Source organism: Drosophila kikkawai, chromosome 2R (genome assembly GCF_030179895.1).
Source record: "Drosophila kikkawai strain 14028-0561.14 chromosome 2R, DkikHiC1v2, whole genome shotgun sequence".
Lineage (NCBI taxonomy): Eukaryota > Metazoa > Arthropoda > Insecta > Diptera > Drosophilidae > Drosophila > Drosophila kikkawai.
In genome coordinates this window covers 24,353,895-24,372,772 of record NC_091729.1, presented here as the reverse complement: position 1 = coordinate 24,372,772, position 18,878 = coordinate 24,353,895, and the positions used below count along the sequence as shown (strand labels likewise).

Here is an 18,878-nt window from a genome sequence, read left to right as displayed (position 1 = left end):
TTGGCCTTTGTTTACAATAACAACTGTATGAAATTGTCTTTTCAAGAGGAGTTATTAGTTTAATTATTTTTTTTATTGAAGAATTTGATAGCAGGCTACCTTTATAGTTAAAAACTAACTATAGTTTATGTCATAATTTTCGTTTATTTGAGGAAATTGGTAAATTAATCGTTATCGATATGTGCTGCGAAGCTTTTAAGAGTGACCACTTGCCGTGGAGGCGAAAATACCCGATTTTCTAAAGTAAAAGTTGTATATATCGATATCTTCAAGAGTGGACAGTTCTAGAGCGAGACAAACGGATACAAGTTTTACTCTTAATCAAACAAACCATAAAACATTCCAAATGCGCTGAAACCGAAAACTTATCTTACAGTCGCGTTCCACCTCGCATTCCGTACGAATCGCTACCGCCGTCGCAGTCCAACGAAACCGGAAAATGTCGGTGGCGCAGCACCTGATTATTGTTACAGTGGGCCTGCTGCTGGGATTCCTGAGACCCACTTCCGCGGGAGTTCCCCTGCCGCGGTACGAGGCCATGCTCAAGCAGCAGTCGGCGGTGGAGGATCCCTCTCTGGGCCTCTACGATGACACCGACAAGGTGGTCCGCCTGAATGTGGACAACTTCAATGCCACGGTGCTGGACCAGAACCGGGGGGCGCTCGTCGAGTTCTACAACACATATTGTGGGCATTGCCGGAGATTTGCGCCCACCTACAAGGTGATCGCGGAGCACCTGTTGCCCTGGTCCGAGGTTCTCATTGTCGCCGCCATCGATTGTGCGGCGGAGGAGAACAACGGCGTCTGCCGCGACTACGAGGTGATGGGCTATCCCACACTGCGGTATCTTGGACCCGGTTTCCAGCCCAGCGCCCAGCACTATGGCCAGAGCCTGCTGACGCAGGATGAGAACGAGATACGGGGACTGCTGGCGGGCATGTTGGCGGCGGAGAACATGACCAGCAGTCACAACAACACCCTCTGGCCCAGCTTCCACACCATCACGGAGAGTGATTCCGCGTCCAGCCTTTTCGAGGGTCTCAGCAGTGTCAAGCAGTATGTGGCCGTGATCCACGAGCCGGAAAACTCTACGGTGGGCATTGAAACCGCTCTGTTCCTGCTTAATTGGCCAGCGGTGGAAGTGCGCCGCGTTCAGGACGCCAAGGTGGCAGCCAAGTTCAAGATTGAACCCACAAACCTGTCCCTGAGTCTGGTGGATCGCAAGGGTGTGATTACAGCCTACGCGGCGGAAAATGCGGACAGTGCTTCCTACGCCAAAAAGATCGAGGAGGTGCTACGGCAGAAGAACATCACACCCAGGCCGGCAAAGCTGGTGCAACCGCGGACCACAGTGGCCACAAAGACCGCGGAGCAGAACGATCTCATCAAGGAGGTGCAGCGGAACAAGCATTTCGTCTACCAGGCTGATCTCGAGCAGGCCATTCGCACGGTGCTGCACAACGAGGTGGCCAAGGTGGCCGAGATCAGTGGCGAGCGGCTGCTTGCCCTTCAACGCTTCCTGACCGTGCTGCAGCGCTACAATCCCCTGGGAGCCAACGGCCATAAGCTGGTCAACCAGTTGAAGGACTATGTGGTGCAGTTCAACGAGCAGCTTTCAGGAGAGCAGTTCGAGCAGGAGCTGAAGCGACTAGAGGCCCACCTCTTGCCCGTCTACTCCTCTACACACTTTGTGGGTTGCGCTGGCTCCAAGCCGCGCCTGCGAGGCTTTAGCTGCTCCTTGTGGACTCTCTTCCACTTTATGACAGTGCAGGCTGAGTCTAACGAGGATTCATCGGATCCGCTGGAAGTCCTGCAGGCCATGCATGGCTACATCAAGAACTTCTTTGGCTGCACCGAATGCGCCGAGCACTTCCAGGTGAGTGAGTCAGCGGCAGGCTGCCAGGTAGGCAGGCTGCTGTGTGAGCTACGTGCTAATGACCACCATATCGCTGACTAGGCGTAATGGATTCGGGGAGGTGGGGGATTTATAGTTGATTACCAAACAAAAGATTGAAATGCTGACAGCGCATTGTTGGGATTTTTCCATACGAAAACTAATTGACTTCAGGTATAATTTTGGCCCACAAAAAAAAGCTACACTTGTGTGCTGCGTTAATTAAATAAGTCACCTTTTGGATCAGCACAATGTCATGGCTTAGTTGGCTAACCCCTGTTCCTTTTTTTTTTATTGATTTAGCTCCACGTACTAGGCTTGTATAAGAGCACTAAGTAAGTAGCCACGATCTAGGTGGCTTGTGTTTACTAGTTCTCCCCTCGCAGCTTTGATTATTGCGAGAGAAGTGGCTGTGGGTTGAGTCATGCTACAACTTTCTCTAACTGCTTATTATACCTGCTATTGTGTTTTGCTTCAATGTTTGTAGTAAAACAGAAGAGAAGGCGTGCTCAATGCCAGTCGATTTACTACTATATGTAAACATCCACGTATGGCAAATATAATCTCACAAGTTAGAACTGGAAACTATGCAGCAATAGGTCTACGAATCCCACACAGATTAGATTTGATGCAAATAATTGAGTGCCAGCAGAGATACTGGAGCAATCAGGCAGAGTTGGTAGAACTTGGGAAAAACCTTTAACACAATTTACTTATCTCTTTACTTAAAGGGGTTATTAAATTTTCGTTTTTATAAATGCCCAATATATTATGAATATTTTCTCAAAATTTCACATCGATCATAGATAAATTCACAAAATTATGCTTAGCTGAAGGAAGGGTATAAATAATTTACAGAGCTTTCCTAAAAATAATTATTTTTACTATTATCCAAGCCTGTGAATAAAAAATAAAACTGAATTTTTAGGCCGCCAGCTGTGCCAACAGCTATTGTTAATGCCTTTCTTGTGACGTTCACTTATTGAGTAATTTGTGTTATTTTTTGTTTACTCTTCGCAGGCAATGGCATCGAGACGCAAAATCTGGAGCGTGCCGAACAAGGAGGAGGCGGTTCTCTGGCTGTGGGCTGCTCACAATGAGGTGAACCAGCGGCTGGCTGGCGACGATACCGAGGATCCGGAATTCCCCAAACAGCAGTTTCCCAGCCCCAACAGCTGTCCCGAATGCCGCCGGTCGCCAGATACCAAATCAGAGAACCTGGAGATTGAGTGGAATAAGGACGCCGTATTGGGCTTCCTCAGGAATATACACAATCCGCAGTTTGTCAGCCGCTATGGCATCCAGCGGGAGGAGCTGCTGCATCCATCGGTGGATAAGATGCGGCAAAAGCGTCAAATATCCAGCGTCTTCACCGACATGGACATGCGTATGGGCATGCTGCTGTACGCCTTCTGCATTGTGATGATGGTGCTGGCCTTCAAGCTGTTCGCTTTTAAGGGATACCGCAAGAAGCCCTATGGACACGACCTGCTTGGCAAGGTGTAGGATGGACGGATGGATAATCCCCGACAAAGCTTCCGCTAATTCTAGAAAAAGACACCGATACCATGACCACCTCTCAGCAGAATGTTTTTGTTTTTTGTAATCGTGGCACTCAGCGTTAGGATTAAGATAAAAGTGTGTGTTGTGTATATATAAATATTATGAGCATTATCTTCCAGTTGTAGTCCCTAAAAAACATAATCGCTTTTTTACAACGACAAAGATGCACCAAATGTGATTTTTTTCACTCCACAAGTAAACGCTACCCTGTGTGCATTTGAATAAAAAAATACATATTAAACCAAACAAAAGAGCTTGTTTTGCAACGATGTAGGTACACTGGTTCCAGGAGACAGCAAGTAGCTCTCGAGATAACAGCTGAACAAGCGCAGAACTAGTGTTCCCGGGCAGATAACCAACTCGGCGGCGATGACCTACAGCAGTAATGATTGATAAGGCGAGATAGATGGGTTTATTTCACAAATTTCTGGAAATCGGGATGCCACCAGGGCAATACTTTGTACTTTCTAATGCGAGGATACTTCACGGTCACGGCCACACCTTGACTTCGGTGCTCGGCAAAGTCCAGCTCCAGATTATTGGCCCGCATGTCAGTGCTAAGGAGTTCTCTGGTGGCTTGCAGACGAAAACGAGCTCCCTGCTGGTCATAAGAAAGCTGAGTGGGCGTGGGCACATACTGGGGACATATGACAATCAACAGAACGACTCCCTCATTGGCATTTCCCTGAGCAGGAGCCAATTGGTAGCCCGCATCATCCTCGGCTAGAGTCTCCCAGTTGTTAACCACTGGTACTTTGGACTCCTCTGATTCATCCCGTACTTGCACATTGTGCAGGCGATTCCAGAACTTGTAGCACATTATCCACAGACACTGGTAGTTCTTCTGCCAGCAGGACACGAAGGTGCGCTCCAGCAGCCAGTCCAGATGGTAGCCCCTCTCCAGGCGGACCTTTAGCGGTCGGTGGCAGTGGAAGAGCGCCTCGACGACAAGCGATCTGAGGGCTCGTGTATCACAGTTGCGTATCTGCTCTAGTTGTAGCTGGGCGGGCAGGTCCAGGTTCCAGCCCGAGGTAACACCGGTGCAGTGGCGCCGGTACAAATTTCGCCAGAAGGCTCGTGAGGCCACCAAGCGTGCGGTTTCTTTGCATATCAGAGAGAAGGCCTGCACATCCTCCGGATCGATGCGCATGGCTATATGGAACCAGATATCATGACGCACATTAGTCACATTGCTATTTTTGTTGCTCTCCGCCATGGGCAAAGTGGGTGCAGTGACTCGGAGTGCTGACTTCTGCTTTACCTCCACGAAAACATCAGATTGGCGTGCATAAATGGCTGTGGACGGTGTGGAGTAGGTTTCACTTGAAATTTGGAGCATATTTGCAGCTGAAATGGCTTACCACATTTACCCCGGGTGCGGAAAAGTTTGTTTTGTATAAAATCATCACAATCGTCGGCATCCAAACCCATGTTGCGGCCCCCATCTAGCAGCAGGGTTGTCACCAAGTGGCAGAAACATGCACTTGGAGAAAAACTGTAGAGTTTACAATCAATTCACAGAACTATCGGTAAGGGAAAATATTTATGGCACAAAATGTTATGCTTTTTCGATTGATTTCTAAAATCACTGAATACCTAAAATTTATTTAATATTTTTGGTAGAGAAAACTTAAGAAATTAACAAAAAATGTCACTAATTTTAAACCGATATTTGGTTGTTTATTTTTTGTTTCAGATTTCGAATGGGAGACAACCCTGGCTAACAGCTGTTGCTTATTGTTGTTGGTATTTCAGGAAGTGTATTTAATTTATTGTTATTTTAATTTTATAAACCGGATTAACATTAAATAAAATGCGGAAGTACCAGCAACTCGTGTTGCTCCTGATCTCCTGCCTCAGCGTGGGCATCCTGCTGATGTACAAAACCGAGAACAACCGCTTGAAATATGTGCTCAAGTATGTAAACTTCTTTGGCCGAAACGATGCTGCAGTGCTGCGCCGCCTGGAGAATGGAACCAAGGAAGAAATCCCGCAGGCGGCTCTGTGGCGTCCACTGCCCGTTTGGCAGATGATTGGCGACAACTTCCATGCCTACTCCGCCTACTGGATGCGCAACGAGTTGGTGGCCGGTGGTGAGGCACATGTCCTTGTGGTCGGCAAGAAAGGAGCTGTTGTTGACTTCCGTTGCAGTTTGGACCTCCTCGCCGGACGGAGTGTTCAGGGAAAGTTCCGCTTTCAGCGGGACTCCATCGAGAGTCTGGTGGTGGACGACAAGTCCTCTAACTTCACCAACTATCACTTCTTCTGCCAAGTGAGCCGCGATTTCGGTCAGCCGGGTGGAGTCTCATTCACTGATATCACGTCCACCAAGAGCCCGGTAAAGCTGCGCCTGCGCAACCTAAAGCCTGTTGGTGTGAAGACCGATTTCACGGCGGTGCCAACTGCGCCGGTACGCCTGCCTGCCACAATTTGCGTGGATTTGGTGGGTTTTAACATGACCTCCCGGTTCGCTAGGAACGAGAACGCCCTGCTGCAGTTTTTCCTGTTTCACCAGGCCGTGGGCATTGAGCAGTTTTTGGTTTACAACTACGATGCCCTGCCTGATGAGGTGATTCGCCTGCTGGACCGCACCAACATCCATTTGTACGCCATGCCCTTCAACTTTCCCTTTCGGCAAGCGAATGCGACGGCTGCCAGGGTGCGTCAGCTGCTCCATACCGACTGCCTGCTCCGGAACTTGAACCATGCCAGCTTTACCCTTCTACTCCGTCCCAATGAGCTGTTCTTCCCCAACGCCCGCTTGACTTCCGCTCAGGCAAAGGGTTCACTGCAGCAGCAGTTGCGTCACTTTTCGGCCGAAACAACCCGCTTTGAGCTGGCCACCATGGCCGTGTGCTACGATGAGCGTAAGAAACTCCTGCCCGACAATGTCCAGTACGATCCCGAGAGAAGGGCTCCATACAAAACCTTGCTCAACCGGCTTGAGCTACCGCCTGCCCAGCTTTTGGCCAGCACCACTGAGGTGGAGCTCTCACTCTCCACCGGATTCGTGCACCGCTACGTGGACTGTGAGAATGTGGGCAGCGATGGGCTGCACGATTGGCGCAACGGGGTGCGCCAGGACTTTATGGAACACATCAACGTGCTGCGCAATGAGGTGGACCTGCTCATTTAAGTAATTATAGCCTAAGCTGTTGTAGTCTTTAGTTTGAGATTCTAGATGTAGCTCATAATTTGAGAGATTACTTGACTGCCATATTAAAGCAAAGAGGAGAGATTATACACAAATTGTATGTTTTGTAATATATAATAGACACTTATAGTCCTCGATTCGGCCCGACCGCACAAAATCCTGCTTTATTAATTCATAATAGTCGATCTCTTCGCTTACTTAGCCTAGGGGGGGTTACTTGAGGCGCTGCATAAGGGCGGCGTTCTTGAGGCCAGCCTTCTCGATGGTGGAGTTATCATCGCTCAGCTCACGAGTGGGAAACGAGGACACCAAGACAAAGTTACTGGTCGAGTACTGAGGGCGTGCACTGGAATTTTCAATAGAAGATTAATCAGAGCCCAGAATCAGCCCGAGAATCGAAATAATTACGTGCGGATAAAGCGACGAATGTCAGAGACCGTGTGCGACATATTAAACTGCGCAGCCAGACGCGAGCCATCGGCCAGACGTATCTGCAGCGTTGTGGACGGCGCTTCGGAATTCAAGTTGATTGCATCACGGGCACTGGCCTCCTGATTGGCGGCATCATCGGCAGACAATGTTGCTGCTGGTACTGTTGGCGATTCAGTGACCACATTGGCCACTGGGCTGCCCAGCTTCTGGCCCGATCCCTTGAAGGTTAGTGGCGCAGCCTGGCGCTTAAAGTCCTCATGGCGATGGTCCTCCACATCTACATTGACCATGCGGCCCATCTCCAGCAGCTCCTGTGGGATTTCCCTAAAAAATTTAAAAGAAAATAAAGATAAATCCTTGGAAAGCCTTAAAAAGAAGATCAACTCTTACCCGCGCATGACAGTCTCTAGGAATTCTTTGTTCTGGGGATCGTCATAGTGACGCAGCTCGCCGCCATCAATAGAGAAGCCCTGGCTCCAGAGCTTCAGCACCACCACAGGCTTGTTCTCGCCACCCTGTGCAGGCTTGCTGGTGCCCACAGCGGTGTGATCATTGTCAGTCATGCCCAGACGCATGCCCTGGCCCCAAACGTTGCCGCCACTGCTGCTGCCGGCACTGCTGGTGGATGGACCCACCTCGGCGATATTCTGCTCTTGGGCTGAGCGCATCATGTCGGTGAGCTGTTCGCGGAAATTCTTGCGCTTGGGCGGTCCCAAAACCTGTTGACCAGAACGATCCGAGCCGCCGGCATAGAAGGCTTGCTGTTCTTCGTCGCTCGAAGGCTCCTTGGACATGTCGCTGAGTGTGGCGAATCTAAAGGGAAATTTGAGATATTAAAAGGAGAAAAACCTCATTATTGTTGGCTTACTTTGGCTTGGCCTTTGGTCCGGAAGGTGCTACATCAGATGAACCTGAAGCGGCGGTACTAGTGCTCTTGGGAGCCGCCTTTGCCCCAGCTGCTGCCGGCGCTGCTGTGCTTGAAGTGGGTTTTGGGGCTGGATTGTCAGCATGTCCCACGGTTTGTGTTGGCAGCGGCAAGTCCGCCTGGGTGCTCCAGTAGTTGCCCAAAGCTTGCTGTAACCAGATTAAACGCGTCGTTTTCATTTGCAATTGCGCTGCATCATTGTTGTTGTCATCGTTGTTGCCGGCGATGCAAAGCTCACCTCTATGTCCCAGTCGCAGCTGGTCAGGTAGAAACGTGCCACGTTCTCATCCGTTCCAGTGATTTCTATGAATTGTGCAATCAAATCGCCGTGTGAGGCCATTTTGTGTGGCTTTTAAATTAAATTTTTCGACGTCTGACAAAGTGATTGACAAAAAATTGCAACCTTCAGTGTGACCCTACAAAAAAAGAATAAAAATGTCTGGCCAGTCGGGGCGAGCACAAAACACCTTCAGGCAGTGTTGGTAAATGTCTAAATTTGGCCAGACCTGGTCCCACTATTTTGCTTATTTGAAAATTAAAAACCTTTCTCCGTAGTTTTTATTGTCTTTTTGTTTTATTTGTCGTATATTATAAGCATTCACAATATTTATTAAATAGCAACTAAATAACAATAACTAGTTTAATGTATATAACGAAATATCCAAAGCTTTACATCACCCACCGATATGCAGTATAAAAAGTAAAAATGTTTTTTGGGTTTTGGTTTTTTGTTTTCTCTAATCAGTTGTTGAGCTTTGCTGAAAGTATATTAAAAAGTTAAATGTTTTAAATTAAATGATTTTAGTTGCCGAGTTAATTTTAATTTTAAGTTAATGACCCATTTTTAGTCGTGTTGTGAATGTGTAATGTAGAGTTAGTTTGGTGAGAAGGCCCAAAATAAAGAAACTCGCTCTGAGCTTATATATAAATTTATTGCAAACAATTCCAAATGTAATGTTTAAACTTCACTGGCGTTCACCTCCGGGCATCCTTCTTTCTAGCGCGACAGCTTGCCCTGGAAATATGCGGATTAGGAGGAGTATGTGGCGTGTCGTTTAAGCGTTTTGTGTTTGTTCCCAGGTGACGTGTGTGTTTTGTTTTCGTTGCATGAAAGATAATTGTTCATTTTAATGGGGTCACAAGTTGGCGAATGGTGTCGGGCTTACACAATACCTTTCTTACCTGCATGTAGAAGTTGGCCAGAACCGTCAGACCAACGCCCAAGCCCAGGGCCAAAACGTGACTCAAGTGCAGGTTGGGCAGCGGACGGCGCTTGCGCAGCAGGAACGAGAGCAGTGATCCCTTGCGGTCCGAGTAGGGAGGATAACGTGCCCTTAAATGGGGGGAAATGATTGAATTATTGAATATTTATTAATTTTAAATTGTAGATTATAAAATTCAGTCCAACTTACGATGCCAGCTTCTCGCCAAAGGCCGATAGATCCTTGCCCAGGCAAGATTTCTTGTGTGTGAAGGTATCGAAGCCATATTTGCCATGATAACTGCCCATACCGCTCATGCCCACGCCTCCAAAGGGCAAAACATCAACTAAGGGAGGGTAAAAGCATTCATTTTTAGGGTTTTTCTTACTTTTTGAAGTAAATATTAAACAAAAAATCAAGTCATTTACTGAAATCACAAATTTCCTTAAGGATTTATGTATTTTGTAAGCTATTTTTAAAGCCATGACTTCAATATTTGTATATTTTATATTTTATATAAAATTGCAACTTAATAAACTAGACCTCATCCACGTTTTCTAAATTCTATTAGCTATCACCACAAATAACTTTTAGCACTCTTAATACTAATTTATTATTTGCAATTACTTAGCCAAGCGTTAAAGTGTTAAACAAGCAAAAAATACATATAAATAAATACAAGCCGAGTCCGAAACTAATAAAACCCACTGAGCTTTCATTAAATATTCAAAACAATGTGCATAGTATATGTATACTTGATCGTTTTACGTTTTGTAGCTGTCTTTATCCGTGTTTTCCCTGTATTTGCATTTCAAATATTGTTTGGAGAGTGTGTGGCTACTACAGAAATTTGCAAAGTATTTAAAAAAAAAACCATAATAAAAGTGCAATAAATCTTAAATATTGTATATACATTTATAGCGAAAATACCTCCACAGTGCATTATAGTTTCGTTGCTGCAGAATCCACCGCTGGTTGTATTTGTCCTGAACTCTTTAACTAGCTTATTCGAGTTGGAGAACACGTAAATAACAAGTGGTTTCTCTCTGATTACGGGGGGGAGAAGGGTATAAATATGGATTAAGTACGATCAGCATCGTTAAGGGGCTAGCAAAGGGATAAGAATTACACATAAAAGACAAACGCAGCAGATCTGTTTTTGAATAATTTAGAACTATAACCAATATAAAACATGTAACAGATCTGCTGATCAATGATATATGTATGAATATATACAAATGCATGAACAATATGTAATGACTAGTGTACAGGGGGGGCTATTACTCAAAATTGGGGGTCTTGGATCATCGTCTACAATAAGGTAGAGACTAAACAGGAGTAATTAGAGTCACCAACACCAGATAAAAAGGTATACAAAGTTAACAGACAGAAGAAGAGCTATAATAACAGGTTCCGTTTCCGTTTGGAGTTACCGAAACCTTAGAAAAGCAAGCAACGAACTGTATCCACATCCACTAGCATCTCTCTCTCGTTGTGGTTTTTGATTTATATCGCTTTCTTACCGGCATAGTGCATTATCGTATCGTTCACGCACAGTCCGCCCGACTGTGTGCCGTTTATGAACAGATTCTGTACCTCTGTTTCCGATGTGAAAATATACAGGACAAGTGGACTCTCTCTAAAGAGAAAAACATGACGAATCGGACATATTTTGGTTGTTGTAATTGTTTTGTTGTTTTCATGAGCAGGAGCAGGAGGAGGAGTTTGATGATGAGACTAAAGACAAAGGCTCTATACAAATCAGCTCACAAACTGTCATACCTGGCATTGATGAACTTAATGGCATCGTAGGCACTCTCCACGGTGAAAATAGGCAAGATGGGGCCAAAGATTTCTTCCTCCATAATGGGATCATTGGCTTTAACGTCCACCAGAATGGTGGGCTCAATGAAACGCTCACTGGCATCGTATTTGCCGCCTACAGCAACGCGTCCCGACTTCATCAAACCAAGCAACCGTCTGTAATGAAACCAGAAAAAAATTACTTGAGTTTCCTCGAAACACCAGACTTCCTCTTACTGAAAGTTATTGGCATTGATTATGCGACTGAGATCCGGACTGCTTTGGATATTGTCGCCATACCACTCCTTCAGCACATCCTTGGCCTCGGCAATAAACTTGTCCTGTACTTCCTTGGAGCAGAGAATGTAGTCGGGAGCAATGCAGGTCTGGCCGCAGTTGATGAGCTTGCCCCACAGGATACGCTTGACGGCTGTGCGCAGCTCTACAGACTTGTCAATGTAACAGGGACTGTAAAATGAAGCAGAGTAGAGTTGGAGTTCAAAAGAAAAGCGCTTGCTTGTGCTCACCTCTTGCCACCCAGCTCCAAGGTAGTGGGGGTCAAGTGCTTGTTGGCCGCCGCATGGATGATCTTGCCCACGCGCGTGGAGCCCGTGTAGAAGATGTAGTCAAAGCGCTGGTTGAGCAGCTCAGCGGTCTCAGTGGGTCCACCGCAAACAACTGGATAGCAGTCCTAAAAAAGGAAAAGATAAGGGGTCCAGTTACTCAAATGCTGACAGTTTCCTGAAACTCTTCTTCCTTCATCTCTCTTTTTGAACTCCACGTCTTGATAACTAGTTTTAAAATATCATTTGTATCATAAAAAACAACCATAAAATCAGTTTGCAAATTCGACAGCGCTCTAAGTTATGGAGTTTCTGCGCTGCATCTTAATTTTCTTTATAAATATTTATGCTTGCTACTGCGCTGCCGTATTAATGAATCTTTTTAAGCTGAAATTCACATGATAATCTTAGGAGAAGCTTGCAATTTCTATCCCTAAAATTCAAAAATTTAAAAGAAATTCTCCTGCTTGCCATATGCTAATAGATTTAAGAATAAATATTAACTTTAGCTTTAGTTGAAGAATTTCGCGCTTAGTCAAGTTCAACAACAATGACTCAGACTCACATTATCCAAATATTTTGGAATGACATCGGCAATGAACTTGGCGCAGTTGGCGGCAATCTCGCTGGGCTTGATCACCACACAATTTCCGGCCGCTATGGCGGAGGCCACCGGCACCAGGAGCAACTGCAGCGGATAGTTCCAGGCACCAATTACCAAGACCACGCCAAAGGGATCATTGTAGATTTGTACATCATCCATCAGGTTCACAAACGGCTTGGAGGGCTGAAAATAATTATTAAAATTTTTAATTAAAGATATAAAAAGTAAAAGAGCTTCCCAGCTCACCTTATCGGCCTGAATCCATTCATCTAGATGAAAAAGAATGTGCTTGATGTCGTTCTTCATGAACTCGGTCTCCACAATGAGACTCTCCTGCTTGGGACGCCGGAGATCCGCCTCCAAGGCGCTGATAATCTCATTCTCATGCTCCTCATAGCAACGCAAAAGATTCTCCAGCTGCTTGCGTCTGATCCGGCGACAGAGACATGGAGGTAGACACAAAAACGAAATCCAAGAAACGAAAATAATTAATGGACAAAATGATGATGATGATGGGACAAGTTCCGCGGTAGGAGTGCGAAACAAAGACCAAAACAAAATCAATACTAATCACAATGCACAAGAGATCGCTTGGCGCTTAGCGCTTGACGCTTGGGGAAGGTCAATGTTAGCTTTACGGCCGGTTATGTGATTCTACGATTCTACAATTCTCAGGTGTGACTCAACTCCGGGCCCGGGCCAATTACTCTGTATAGAACCGTGTAAACCGGCTTGACAACCCGCTGCTGTCTGTGTTGATCTACTTTGATCAGGCCAATAAGAGGTGGTGATAATGCCCCCAGGAGGAGAAGGCCGTCAAGGTGATCCACAGCAGCAGGTGAACAGCCCCCGAGGTGCAATTGAATTGAATTATTTGCTCATGACAAACATAAAACCATATAAGCGGACAAACCACCGATCGTCGATCGCTGTGAATATAAATAAAGCAATTAGCCGCTCCGTGTCCGATTCAGTAACTCATATTCGAACTACAGGCCAACTTCCCTATAGTTCCCTTTAAAATGGTTGCATAACTTGAACTAAATTGGGTGTTAAATCGTTTGAAGAGGCTGCCTTTTACGTTAAACAAGGAAATTAAAAGTTAAGGAAATATTTGGATTTACTATTTCTTGGTGAAGCAATAGAGACTTTAACTTGGATCTTAAATATTAAATCAAGAACTATCTAGAACTTCTTGTCCTACCCAAAGACCCCCTAAATTCAAACTCTAACCAAGCCAAGTTCCATTTTATGAAAGCGCAACTGTATCTGTATTTGTATCTATATATCTGGCAAAATGTATTTAAATATAATCAAAGGCCCGCTCAGTGGTATAGATAGAAGTGGCCAGCTAGGCTACAGCTACAGCTAGAGGCGAAAAAACAGTCATAGAACGTGTTCATTTGTTCGGAACTATTTGGAAAGATCATGGAATTAAACGGCCGTCAGCCTTGGGCTGAGATTCTTCCGCACTTCCGTTTCACACTTTGCACACTCAAAGAAACTATCGAAATCTATCTATCGCCTGTTCTTCTATTTCTTCTATTATTTCTCTTCATTTTGTTTTTTCGCCTATTAACATAACCAAAGGTGTTGCGTGTTTGTGTGTGCTTTTATTGTGTATTGTTATATGGGTAGGGGGAAATAGCAATTATTCCCACAGAGACAGAAACGAATTCAGTCCCCGGCTTAGTCTAATTGCATTCAAAGTACAACCACTGGGCCCGGACGAAGTCAGAGTTCCCGCATTAATGCATATCGAGTTGTGGAGCAGGGTCTATATATAACTACAGACTTTGGAATTTCCCCGTATAGAATCGCTGCTATCGCCACTCCTTATCATCTCACGTTATGGAAAGCTCAGCGGGGGGGAGTGGCAACGACAGTTCAAGGGTCAAAGCTTTTGTGGGATAGAGATCACTGGATCACGCTCTCTGCGCTCTTATTCCGAAATGGAACAATAAACCCAAAAAAAAGCAGAGCTATTACCTGGCCGCCACGAGATGGTCGTATTTCGGTAATAACAGCATGTAACGCGATGGCAATATAAACATGATTATGATTACGGTACAGTGGATATCGGTTAAAGGAAACTTTGATGAAAGCTACAATTTTAATTAAATATTAAATTGAGATCAAATATACTTTACTCTTTTAAATTAAACAAAAAATACAATGTATAAGTATAAGACCGTTTATAAACTTTATATAAAATGTCTTAAAAAACAATAAAGTTTTTGATGCAATCAAAACTCTGCAAAAATCCATAAAAGCATTAAACTTTAAAAAAATTTGCAATAAAATATGGCAAAATTATAATAGAAATATGGAATGAAAAAGGCTTTAAAAAAACTGCACATTTAAAATTAACATAATCAAATAAATTTAAGCAAAGCCATTTAAGGAGTTTCCACGGATAGCATCAACCTGAATTTTAACCCACTTTTCAAAGCTTTACTGTAATTAACCAAAGTAGCTCGTCAAAAACTGCTCATTAAAGCTATGGGAAGAAGCTCTCTCCATTCAAAAACTTGGAAAATTAACCGCTCAAAACTTACCGAAAGTTGACGTTCCTGGTCTTTCCACTGGAAAAAGCTAGGCGGGCGCGTTGCAACGTCTGATCGTTGTTGTTGTTGTTGGTCATCGTAATTGGTGTTTCAGGTGCAGTTTGTTGTTGTTTTTTGTGTTACAAGAAGGCGTCAGAGGAGGAGGAGCAGCAGCAGGTTGGTTTTTCACATTCGCAATAGCAACATGCAACACGCATACATAGGGAGGATAACGACGGAACGGCGAAAACAAAAAATTCAAATAAAAATCAAATCAAACAAAATAAGGCGCTTAATGTTCGTTACGTGCACGGACTTCGTATGTGTGTGTGTGTCAGTCTGTGTAGGTGTTTGTCGGGCTCTGTTTTTGTGTGCCTGTGTGTGTGTGTCAGTTAATAATCGTTACACATCTCTTCTTTTTTCTGTTTTTTTATTTTCTCGCTCGCCCTGCACTTGCAATAAATTGCCTAATTGGTCTGCTGGACACTCACATCGTCGAAATTGGCCATTCTGTCGGATTCGGATAGATCTTGCTGTGGTTGCTGCTGCTGCTGAGATGCTGCGAAGATTCCAATGTCTTGACTTTCAGTTTCTGGTTCTGCGATTTTTTTTTCGGATTGGAGAAACCGGGAGAGAGAAGGAGAAACAGAGATTGATAGAGAGGGGGAGTAAGCGGGTGGTTACACTGATAAACGTAAACAACACTGACACTCTTTCACTTTCGTTCGCATCTACCGTTTTATATTGTTTTCCTTTCTTGCGTTTTATTTGTTGTTAAAATGATATGTGTACTTTAGGCGCCGTGGGGGGGCGGACGACGGGAGGAGTTCGTGTTATTAGTACCAACAGGCTGAATTAAGGCGCATGTAGTTCACGCGCTTCGCCAACCGTTCGCCGCGACAACAAATACTTATGTAGTTATAGATTTCGGATCTGTGGAGTTAACTTAAAGGCAGTGTGACCTGCACGCACTACTCCGTTGTTACCTTTGATGCTTGAAAGCTTATAGAAGGTAAAACAATTTGGCAGGTGACAAACTTTGCTCTAAACAAGCAGGTAAAATAACGTAAAGTGATCCGAAACGTTAACGTAGAGTGGATTTTTCTAGCAGCGATATACGGTCTGACTCTGCTAAAGCTCTGTTAACCGGCTTGTTGTTACGACAAACAAAAAAAGAAAAGAGACTACATATAAAAAGTGATTTAGATCTTTTTAATGTACTATTTTTTTCTGTATTATTGTTTTTCTATTTAATTATTACTTTTGGCATTCATCTTCAGTTAAGAAGGATTAACATTAATTAACATTACACTCTTATCTTGTGGTTTGTGTCGCGACTGACTTTGGCTAGTGTTGGTAAATGCTCACAGCACTCCCTTGTAACAGCGGTTAATTTTAATATTCAAAAAATAATTAAAACTTATTTTAGAAATTCTGAAGCCAAAAACCAGCTTCAAGTTGCTTTAAGGTTTATGTCATTCTCCAATAATAGACTGCTTTCAATTGCAAGCTATAAAACTGCTTCTAAAAAATTAGCATATCAAGTTCTTTTCACTAACAAACAGCTGGTTTTTTGCTCTTTAAAACACTTGTTTAATTGGATATTTTAATCGCTTAGCGAATCACACACCTTTCCGAACGCAAAAGCCGGCTGCTACTGAATGGATTGTTACTTCACAAGCCCAAAATATACGAAAACAAACTCGACAAAGGGGCGCTGGCATTCATTATCAGCATTTGAGTGCGCCAGTATTGTGTTTTAATGTGTACTTTGTATATGATCTATATACCAGCCAGCGCTCGATTTCGGTAGGGGAAAGTCATGCGAGTCAAGTCTGATAACGAATCTCATTGTACTGGACTTTTATACAAGTTTAAGTTTTTTTTAAAGCTTAATCTATCGTTATCTATTTCAGGTTTCAACAGTATTGGCATGTATTTCCCTTTATTTAGTACTTTAGAAGGCCGACTTTAAGCGAAATCTATGTTTATATACTGCACTTTTCCCGATTCTAATAATTTGTGCTTGGTAACGATGATTTGATTAAACAATTGGGCTATTTATTGGGTTGAGGAAAAGTCAGCATGAGATGGCGGAATACGAATATTGATTGGAATATAAATATATTTTCATTATTTAAATACTTAAAATGAAGCTAGCAAATATAAATACCTAATAAAATTAATATTAAAATTATAAAATCCCTAATAAAATGATATATGAAACTATCATAATAATGTTTAATTTTCCTATTATTTAAAAATATTCCTATTATCTTTTAATGCTCCATAATAGAGTAAAATCTGATACCTCCGAACATTTTTAATGTGGGTAATCAACCCATGAATCTATTTGGATTTTTCCTTAACAATTAAGTGTCATCTTGGCCTTCTCACACTTACCAATATTTATGACAGTTGTTGCCGACCGATCTCCATCATTAGCTGCAATGGAAAAAGCAATAAAAATGGGCAATTTCCACAGTATTATTTATTACTTACCATTAACTTGACCTCCGCTAGCCTCCGGAGCCGGATTTATCGCATTCTTGTCCTTCATAATTGAGTTTGAACTTTATAAATACTTTGTAAAAGCCAGAAAAATATCTGTTTCACTTCCCATGCAAAAGTGGTGGAGAAAATGTCAACTGCAAAAGCGGCAAAATATTCCCAATTATGTCATCAATTATGCAAAATCGGCGCAATGGACAATTATATTTCCATGGACGCGTGTTGTCCTTGTGGGGGGGAAAATCAATAGAACCGACGTCATACAGAAACCCAAATTTCAAAGCTCTTGATATTGGGTTATCAACAAAACTAAAACACAATTTAATTGTTGAAGCTATTTTGAGTGTGCAAAAGTCCAGTTTTGCAGTTCGAATCCAAAATGCACTGAGCGCCATAATCAGTTTCAAGTTCAACCCGTTGCCGGGCGTTGAACACTCTGCGACATACGCATATGGCGTATTATTGCTCAATTGTTGATGGATTAATATGAATTAATTAACGTCCAGGCACGGGCACTTAGCACTGCGAATTTCGATGGCTCACGTTTTTTGTATGACAACATTTTTAGCATGCATATATGTATGTAGTAATAATCATCGAAAACGATGGATTGTTGTCGGTTGCACATTTATTTTTAGACGCAAAATAAATGTTAAAAATTCGCTGTTATCAGCAAATTGAGTCTACTTTTAGCAAGGAATTTGTTTACTTTTATAAAAGCATAATTAAATATTTCTGTATTCTTTAAAGACAACAATGTAGTATAAATATTTAAGGGATTTGAAGTTTTATAAGAAAAGGTATATGTATTCAATTTAAACATATTTCAGTTCAAAGCTTGGAATTTAAATATTTTTTAAAATATTTTAAAATGGCAACACTTTTAATTTTAAACTTATTTTTATTCAAATCTTGGAATCTAAATAGTTTTAAAAATATTTTATTTGTAATAGCAACTCTCACATTAAAACTATTGTCCACCATCAATCAAGTCGCTCTGAAAAACCCAACTTAGTTTTGATTTGACTTTAGTTTCAGCCTTAGTTACTCTGTTAATTTCACTTTCATGACAGCATCTGAGGTTGCAAATTGTCAACGCATAGGTTGGCTAATCACAGCGATTAAATAACCACCACGGATCTACGTCCGTTCACTGGCACTTGAAAACTGGCCTAATCTCTCACAAACAAAATCCACGCACGATTACAGCCGCAAAACAAACTGATTCCAGTGGCAGACCTCGGCGAAATGGTGGCCAATTGATGACTGACCAACCGGTGACCACTCTGGGTATCGGGTAACTGAAATCCGTGGCCGATGCAGTCCGCGCGGGGGTCTTTAATTACACTTTCCGGCGGCGCGTCGGCGCTCCGCTCCAATTTGTATGCGCAACCCGTCACTGCACGCGGACGACGCCCGCAACTCGAAAAGCAAAGCAAACCTAAAACAAAGTATTGAAATCGACACGCACTCGGGGGGGATTGGTGCGAGGACTCTGATTCCGATTCGGATTCACCTGAAGCCACCGCCAAGCGCACGTTTCAAAACACGTCTAAACTAAACAAAAAAAATAAACCTGGCTAATAACTCAATGGACTCTTCGGCTCGTCGCTTTTCCAGTTTCAGTTTAAGTTTTCTTTTATTTATTTATCTTTTTGGTTTTTGTGTTGGGCCTTGTTTA

The 18,878-nt window shown here is 43.4% G+C and overlaps 5 protein-coding genes across 10 annotated transcripts; 2 read left to right on the top strand and 3 right to left on the bottom strand.

Moving 5' to 3' along the window:
- The first annotated feature begins 313 nt into the window (after positions 1–313).
- Qsox1 (Quiescin sulfhydryl oxidase 1) lies at positions 314–3,708 on the top strand. The gene is made up of 2 exons (XM_017164476.2): positions 314–1,876; positions 2,915–3,708. The coding sequence occupies exons 1-2, from the start codon at positions 440–442 to the stop codon at positions 3,398–3,400; spliced, it is 1,923 nt and encodes a 640-aa protein (XP_017019965.1). The 5' UTR covers positions 314–439; the 3' UTR covers positions 3,401–3,708.
- A 138-nt stretch (positions 3,709–3,846) lies between these two features.
- On the bottom strand, positions 3,847–4,994 carry fsd (transmembrane protein fates-shifted). The gene is made up of 2 exons (XM_017164477.3): positions 4,819–4,994; positions 3,847–4,753 (listed from the first exon to the last, which is right to left on the bottom strand). Exons 1-2 carry the CDS (start codon positions 4,886–4,888, stop codon positions 3,870–3,872), a joined length of 954 nt encoding a protein of 317 aa, XP_017019966.1. The 5' UTR covers positions 4,889–4,994; the 3' UTR covers positions 3,847–3,869.
- A 185-nt stretch (positions 4,995–5,179) lies between these two features.
- Positions 5,180–6,706, top strand: LOC108073041 (uncharacterized). The gene has a single exon (XM_017164504.3). It carries the CDS (start codon positions 5,271–5,273, stop codon positions 6,591–6,593), a length of 1,323 nt encoding a protein of 440 aa, XP_017019993.1. The 5' UTR covers positions 5,180–5,270; the 3' UTR covers positions 6,594–6,706.
- A 42-nt stretch (positions 6,707–6,748) lies between these two features.
- Positions 6,749–8,400, bottom strand: p47 (NSFL1 cofactor p47). Its single transcript, XM_017164505.3, has 5 exons — positions 8,207–8,400; positions 7,912–8,117; positions 7,434–7,856; positions 7,020–7,367; positions 6,749–6,957 (listed from the first exon to the last, which is right to left on the bottom strand). The coding sequence occupies exons 1-5, from the start codon at positions 8,306–8,308 to the stop codon at positions 6,825–6,827; spliced, it is 1,212 nt and encodes a 403-aa protein (XP_017019994.1). The 5' UTR covers positions 8,309–8,400; the 3' UTR covers positions 6,749–6,824.
- Positions 8,401–8,520: 120 nt separating this feature from the next.
- On the bottom strand, positions 8,521–17,321 carry Aldh-III (Aldehyde dehydrogenase type III). 6 transcript variants are annotated; one of them, XM_017164286.3, is made up of 13 exons: positions 17,189–17,313; positions 17,090–17,131; positions 15,178–15,284; positions 14,699–14,757; positions 12,387–12,567; positions 12,102–12,323; positions 11,501–11,664; positions 11,211–11,441; positions 10,953–11,150; positions 10,101–10,216; positions 9,381–9,516; positions 9,151–9,301; positions 8,521–8,726 (listed from the first exon to the last, which is right to left on the bottom strand). In XM_017164286.3, exons 1-13 carry the CDS (start codon positions 17,244–17,246, stop codon positions 8,706–8,708), a joined length of 1,686 nt encoding a protein of 561 aa, XP_017019775.1. In that variant the 5' UTR covers positions 17,247–17,313; the 3' UTR covers positions 8,521–8,705. The 6 variants fall into 6 exon arrangements, with proteins under 6 accessions (XP_017019775.1, XP_017019774.1, XP_017019773.1 ...); XM_017164285.3 differs by lacking the exons at positions 8,521–8,726; positions 10,101–10,216 and adding exons at positions 8,882–8,983; positions 10,694–10,809 and having other exon boundaries at positions 9,142–9,301; positions 17,189–17,321; XM_017164284.3 differs by lacking the exon at positions 8,521–8,726 and adding an exon at positions 8,882–8,983 and having other exon boundaries at positions 9,142–9,301; positions 17,189–17,315.
- Positions 17,322–18,878: the final 1,557 nt, after the last annotated feature.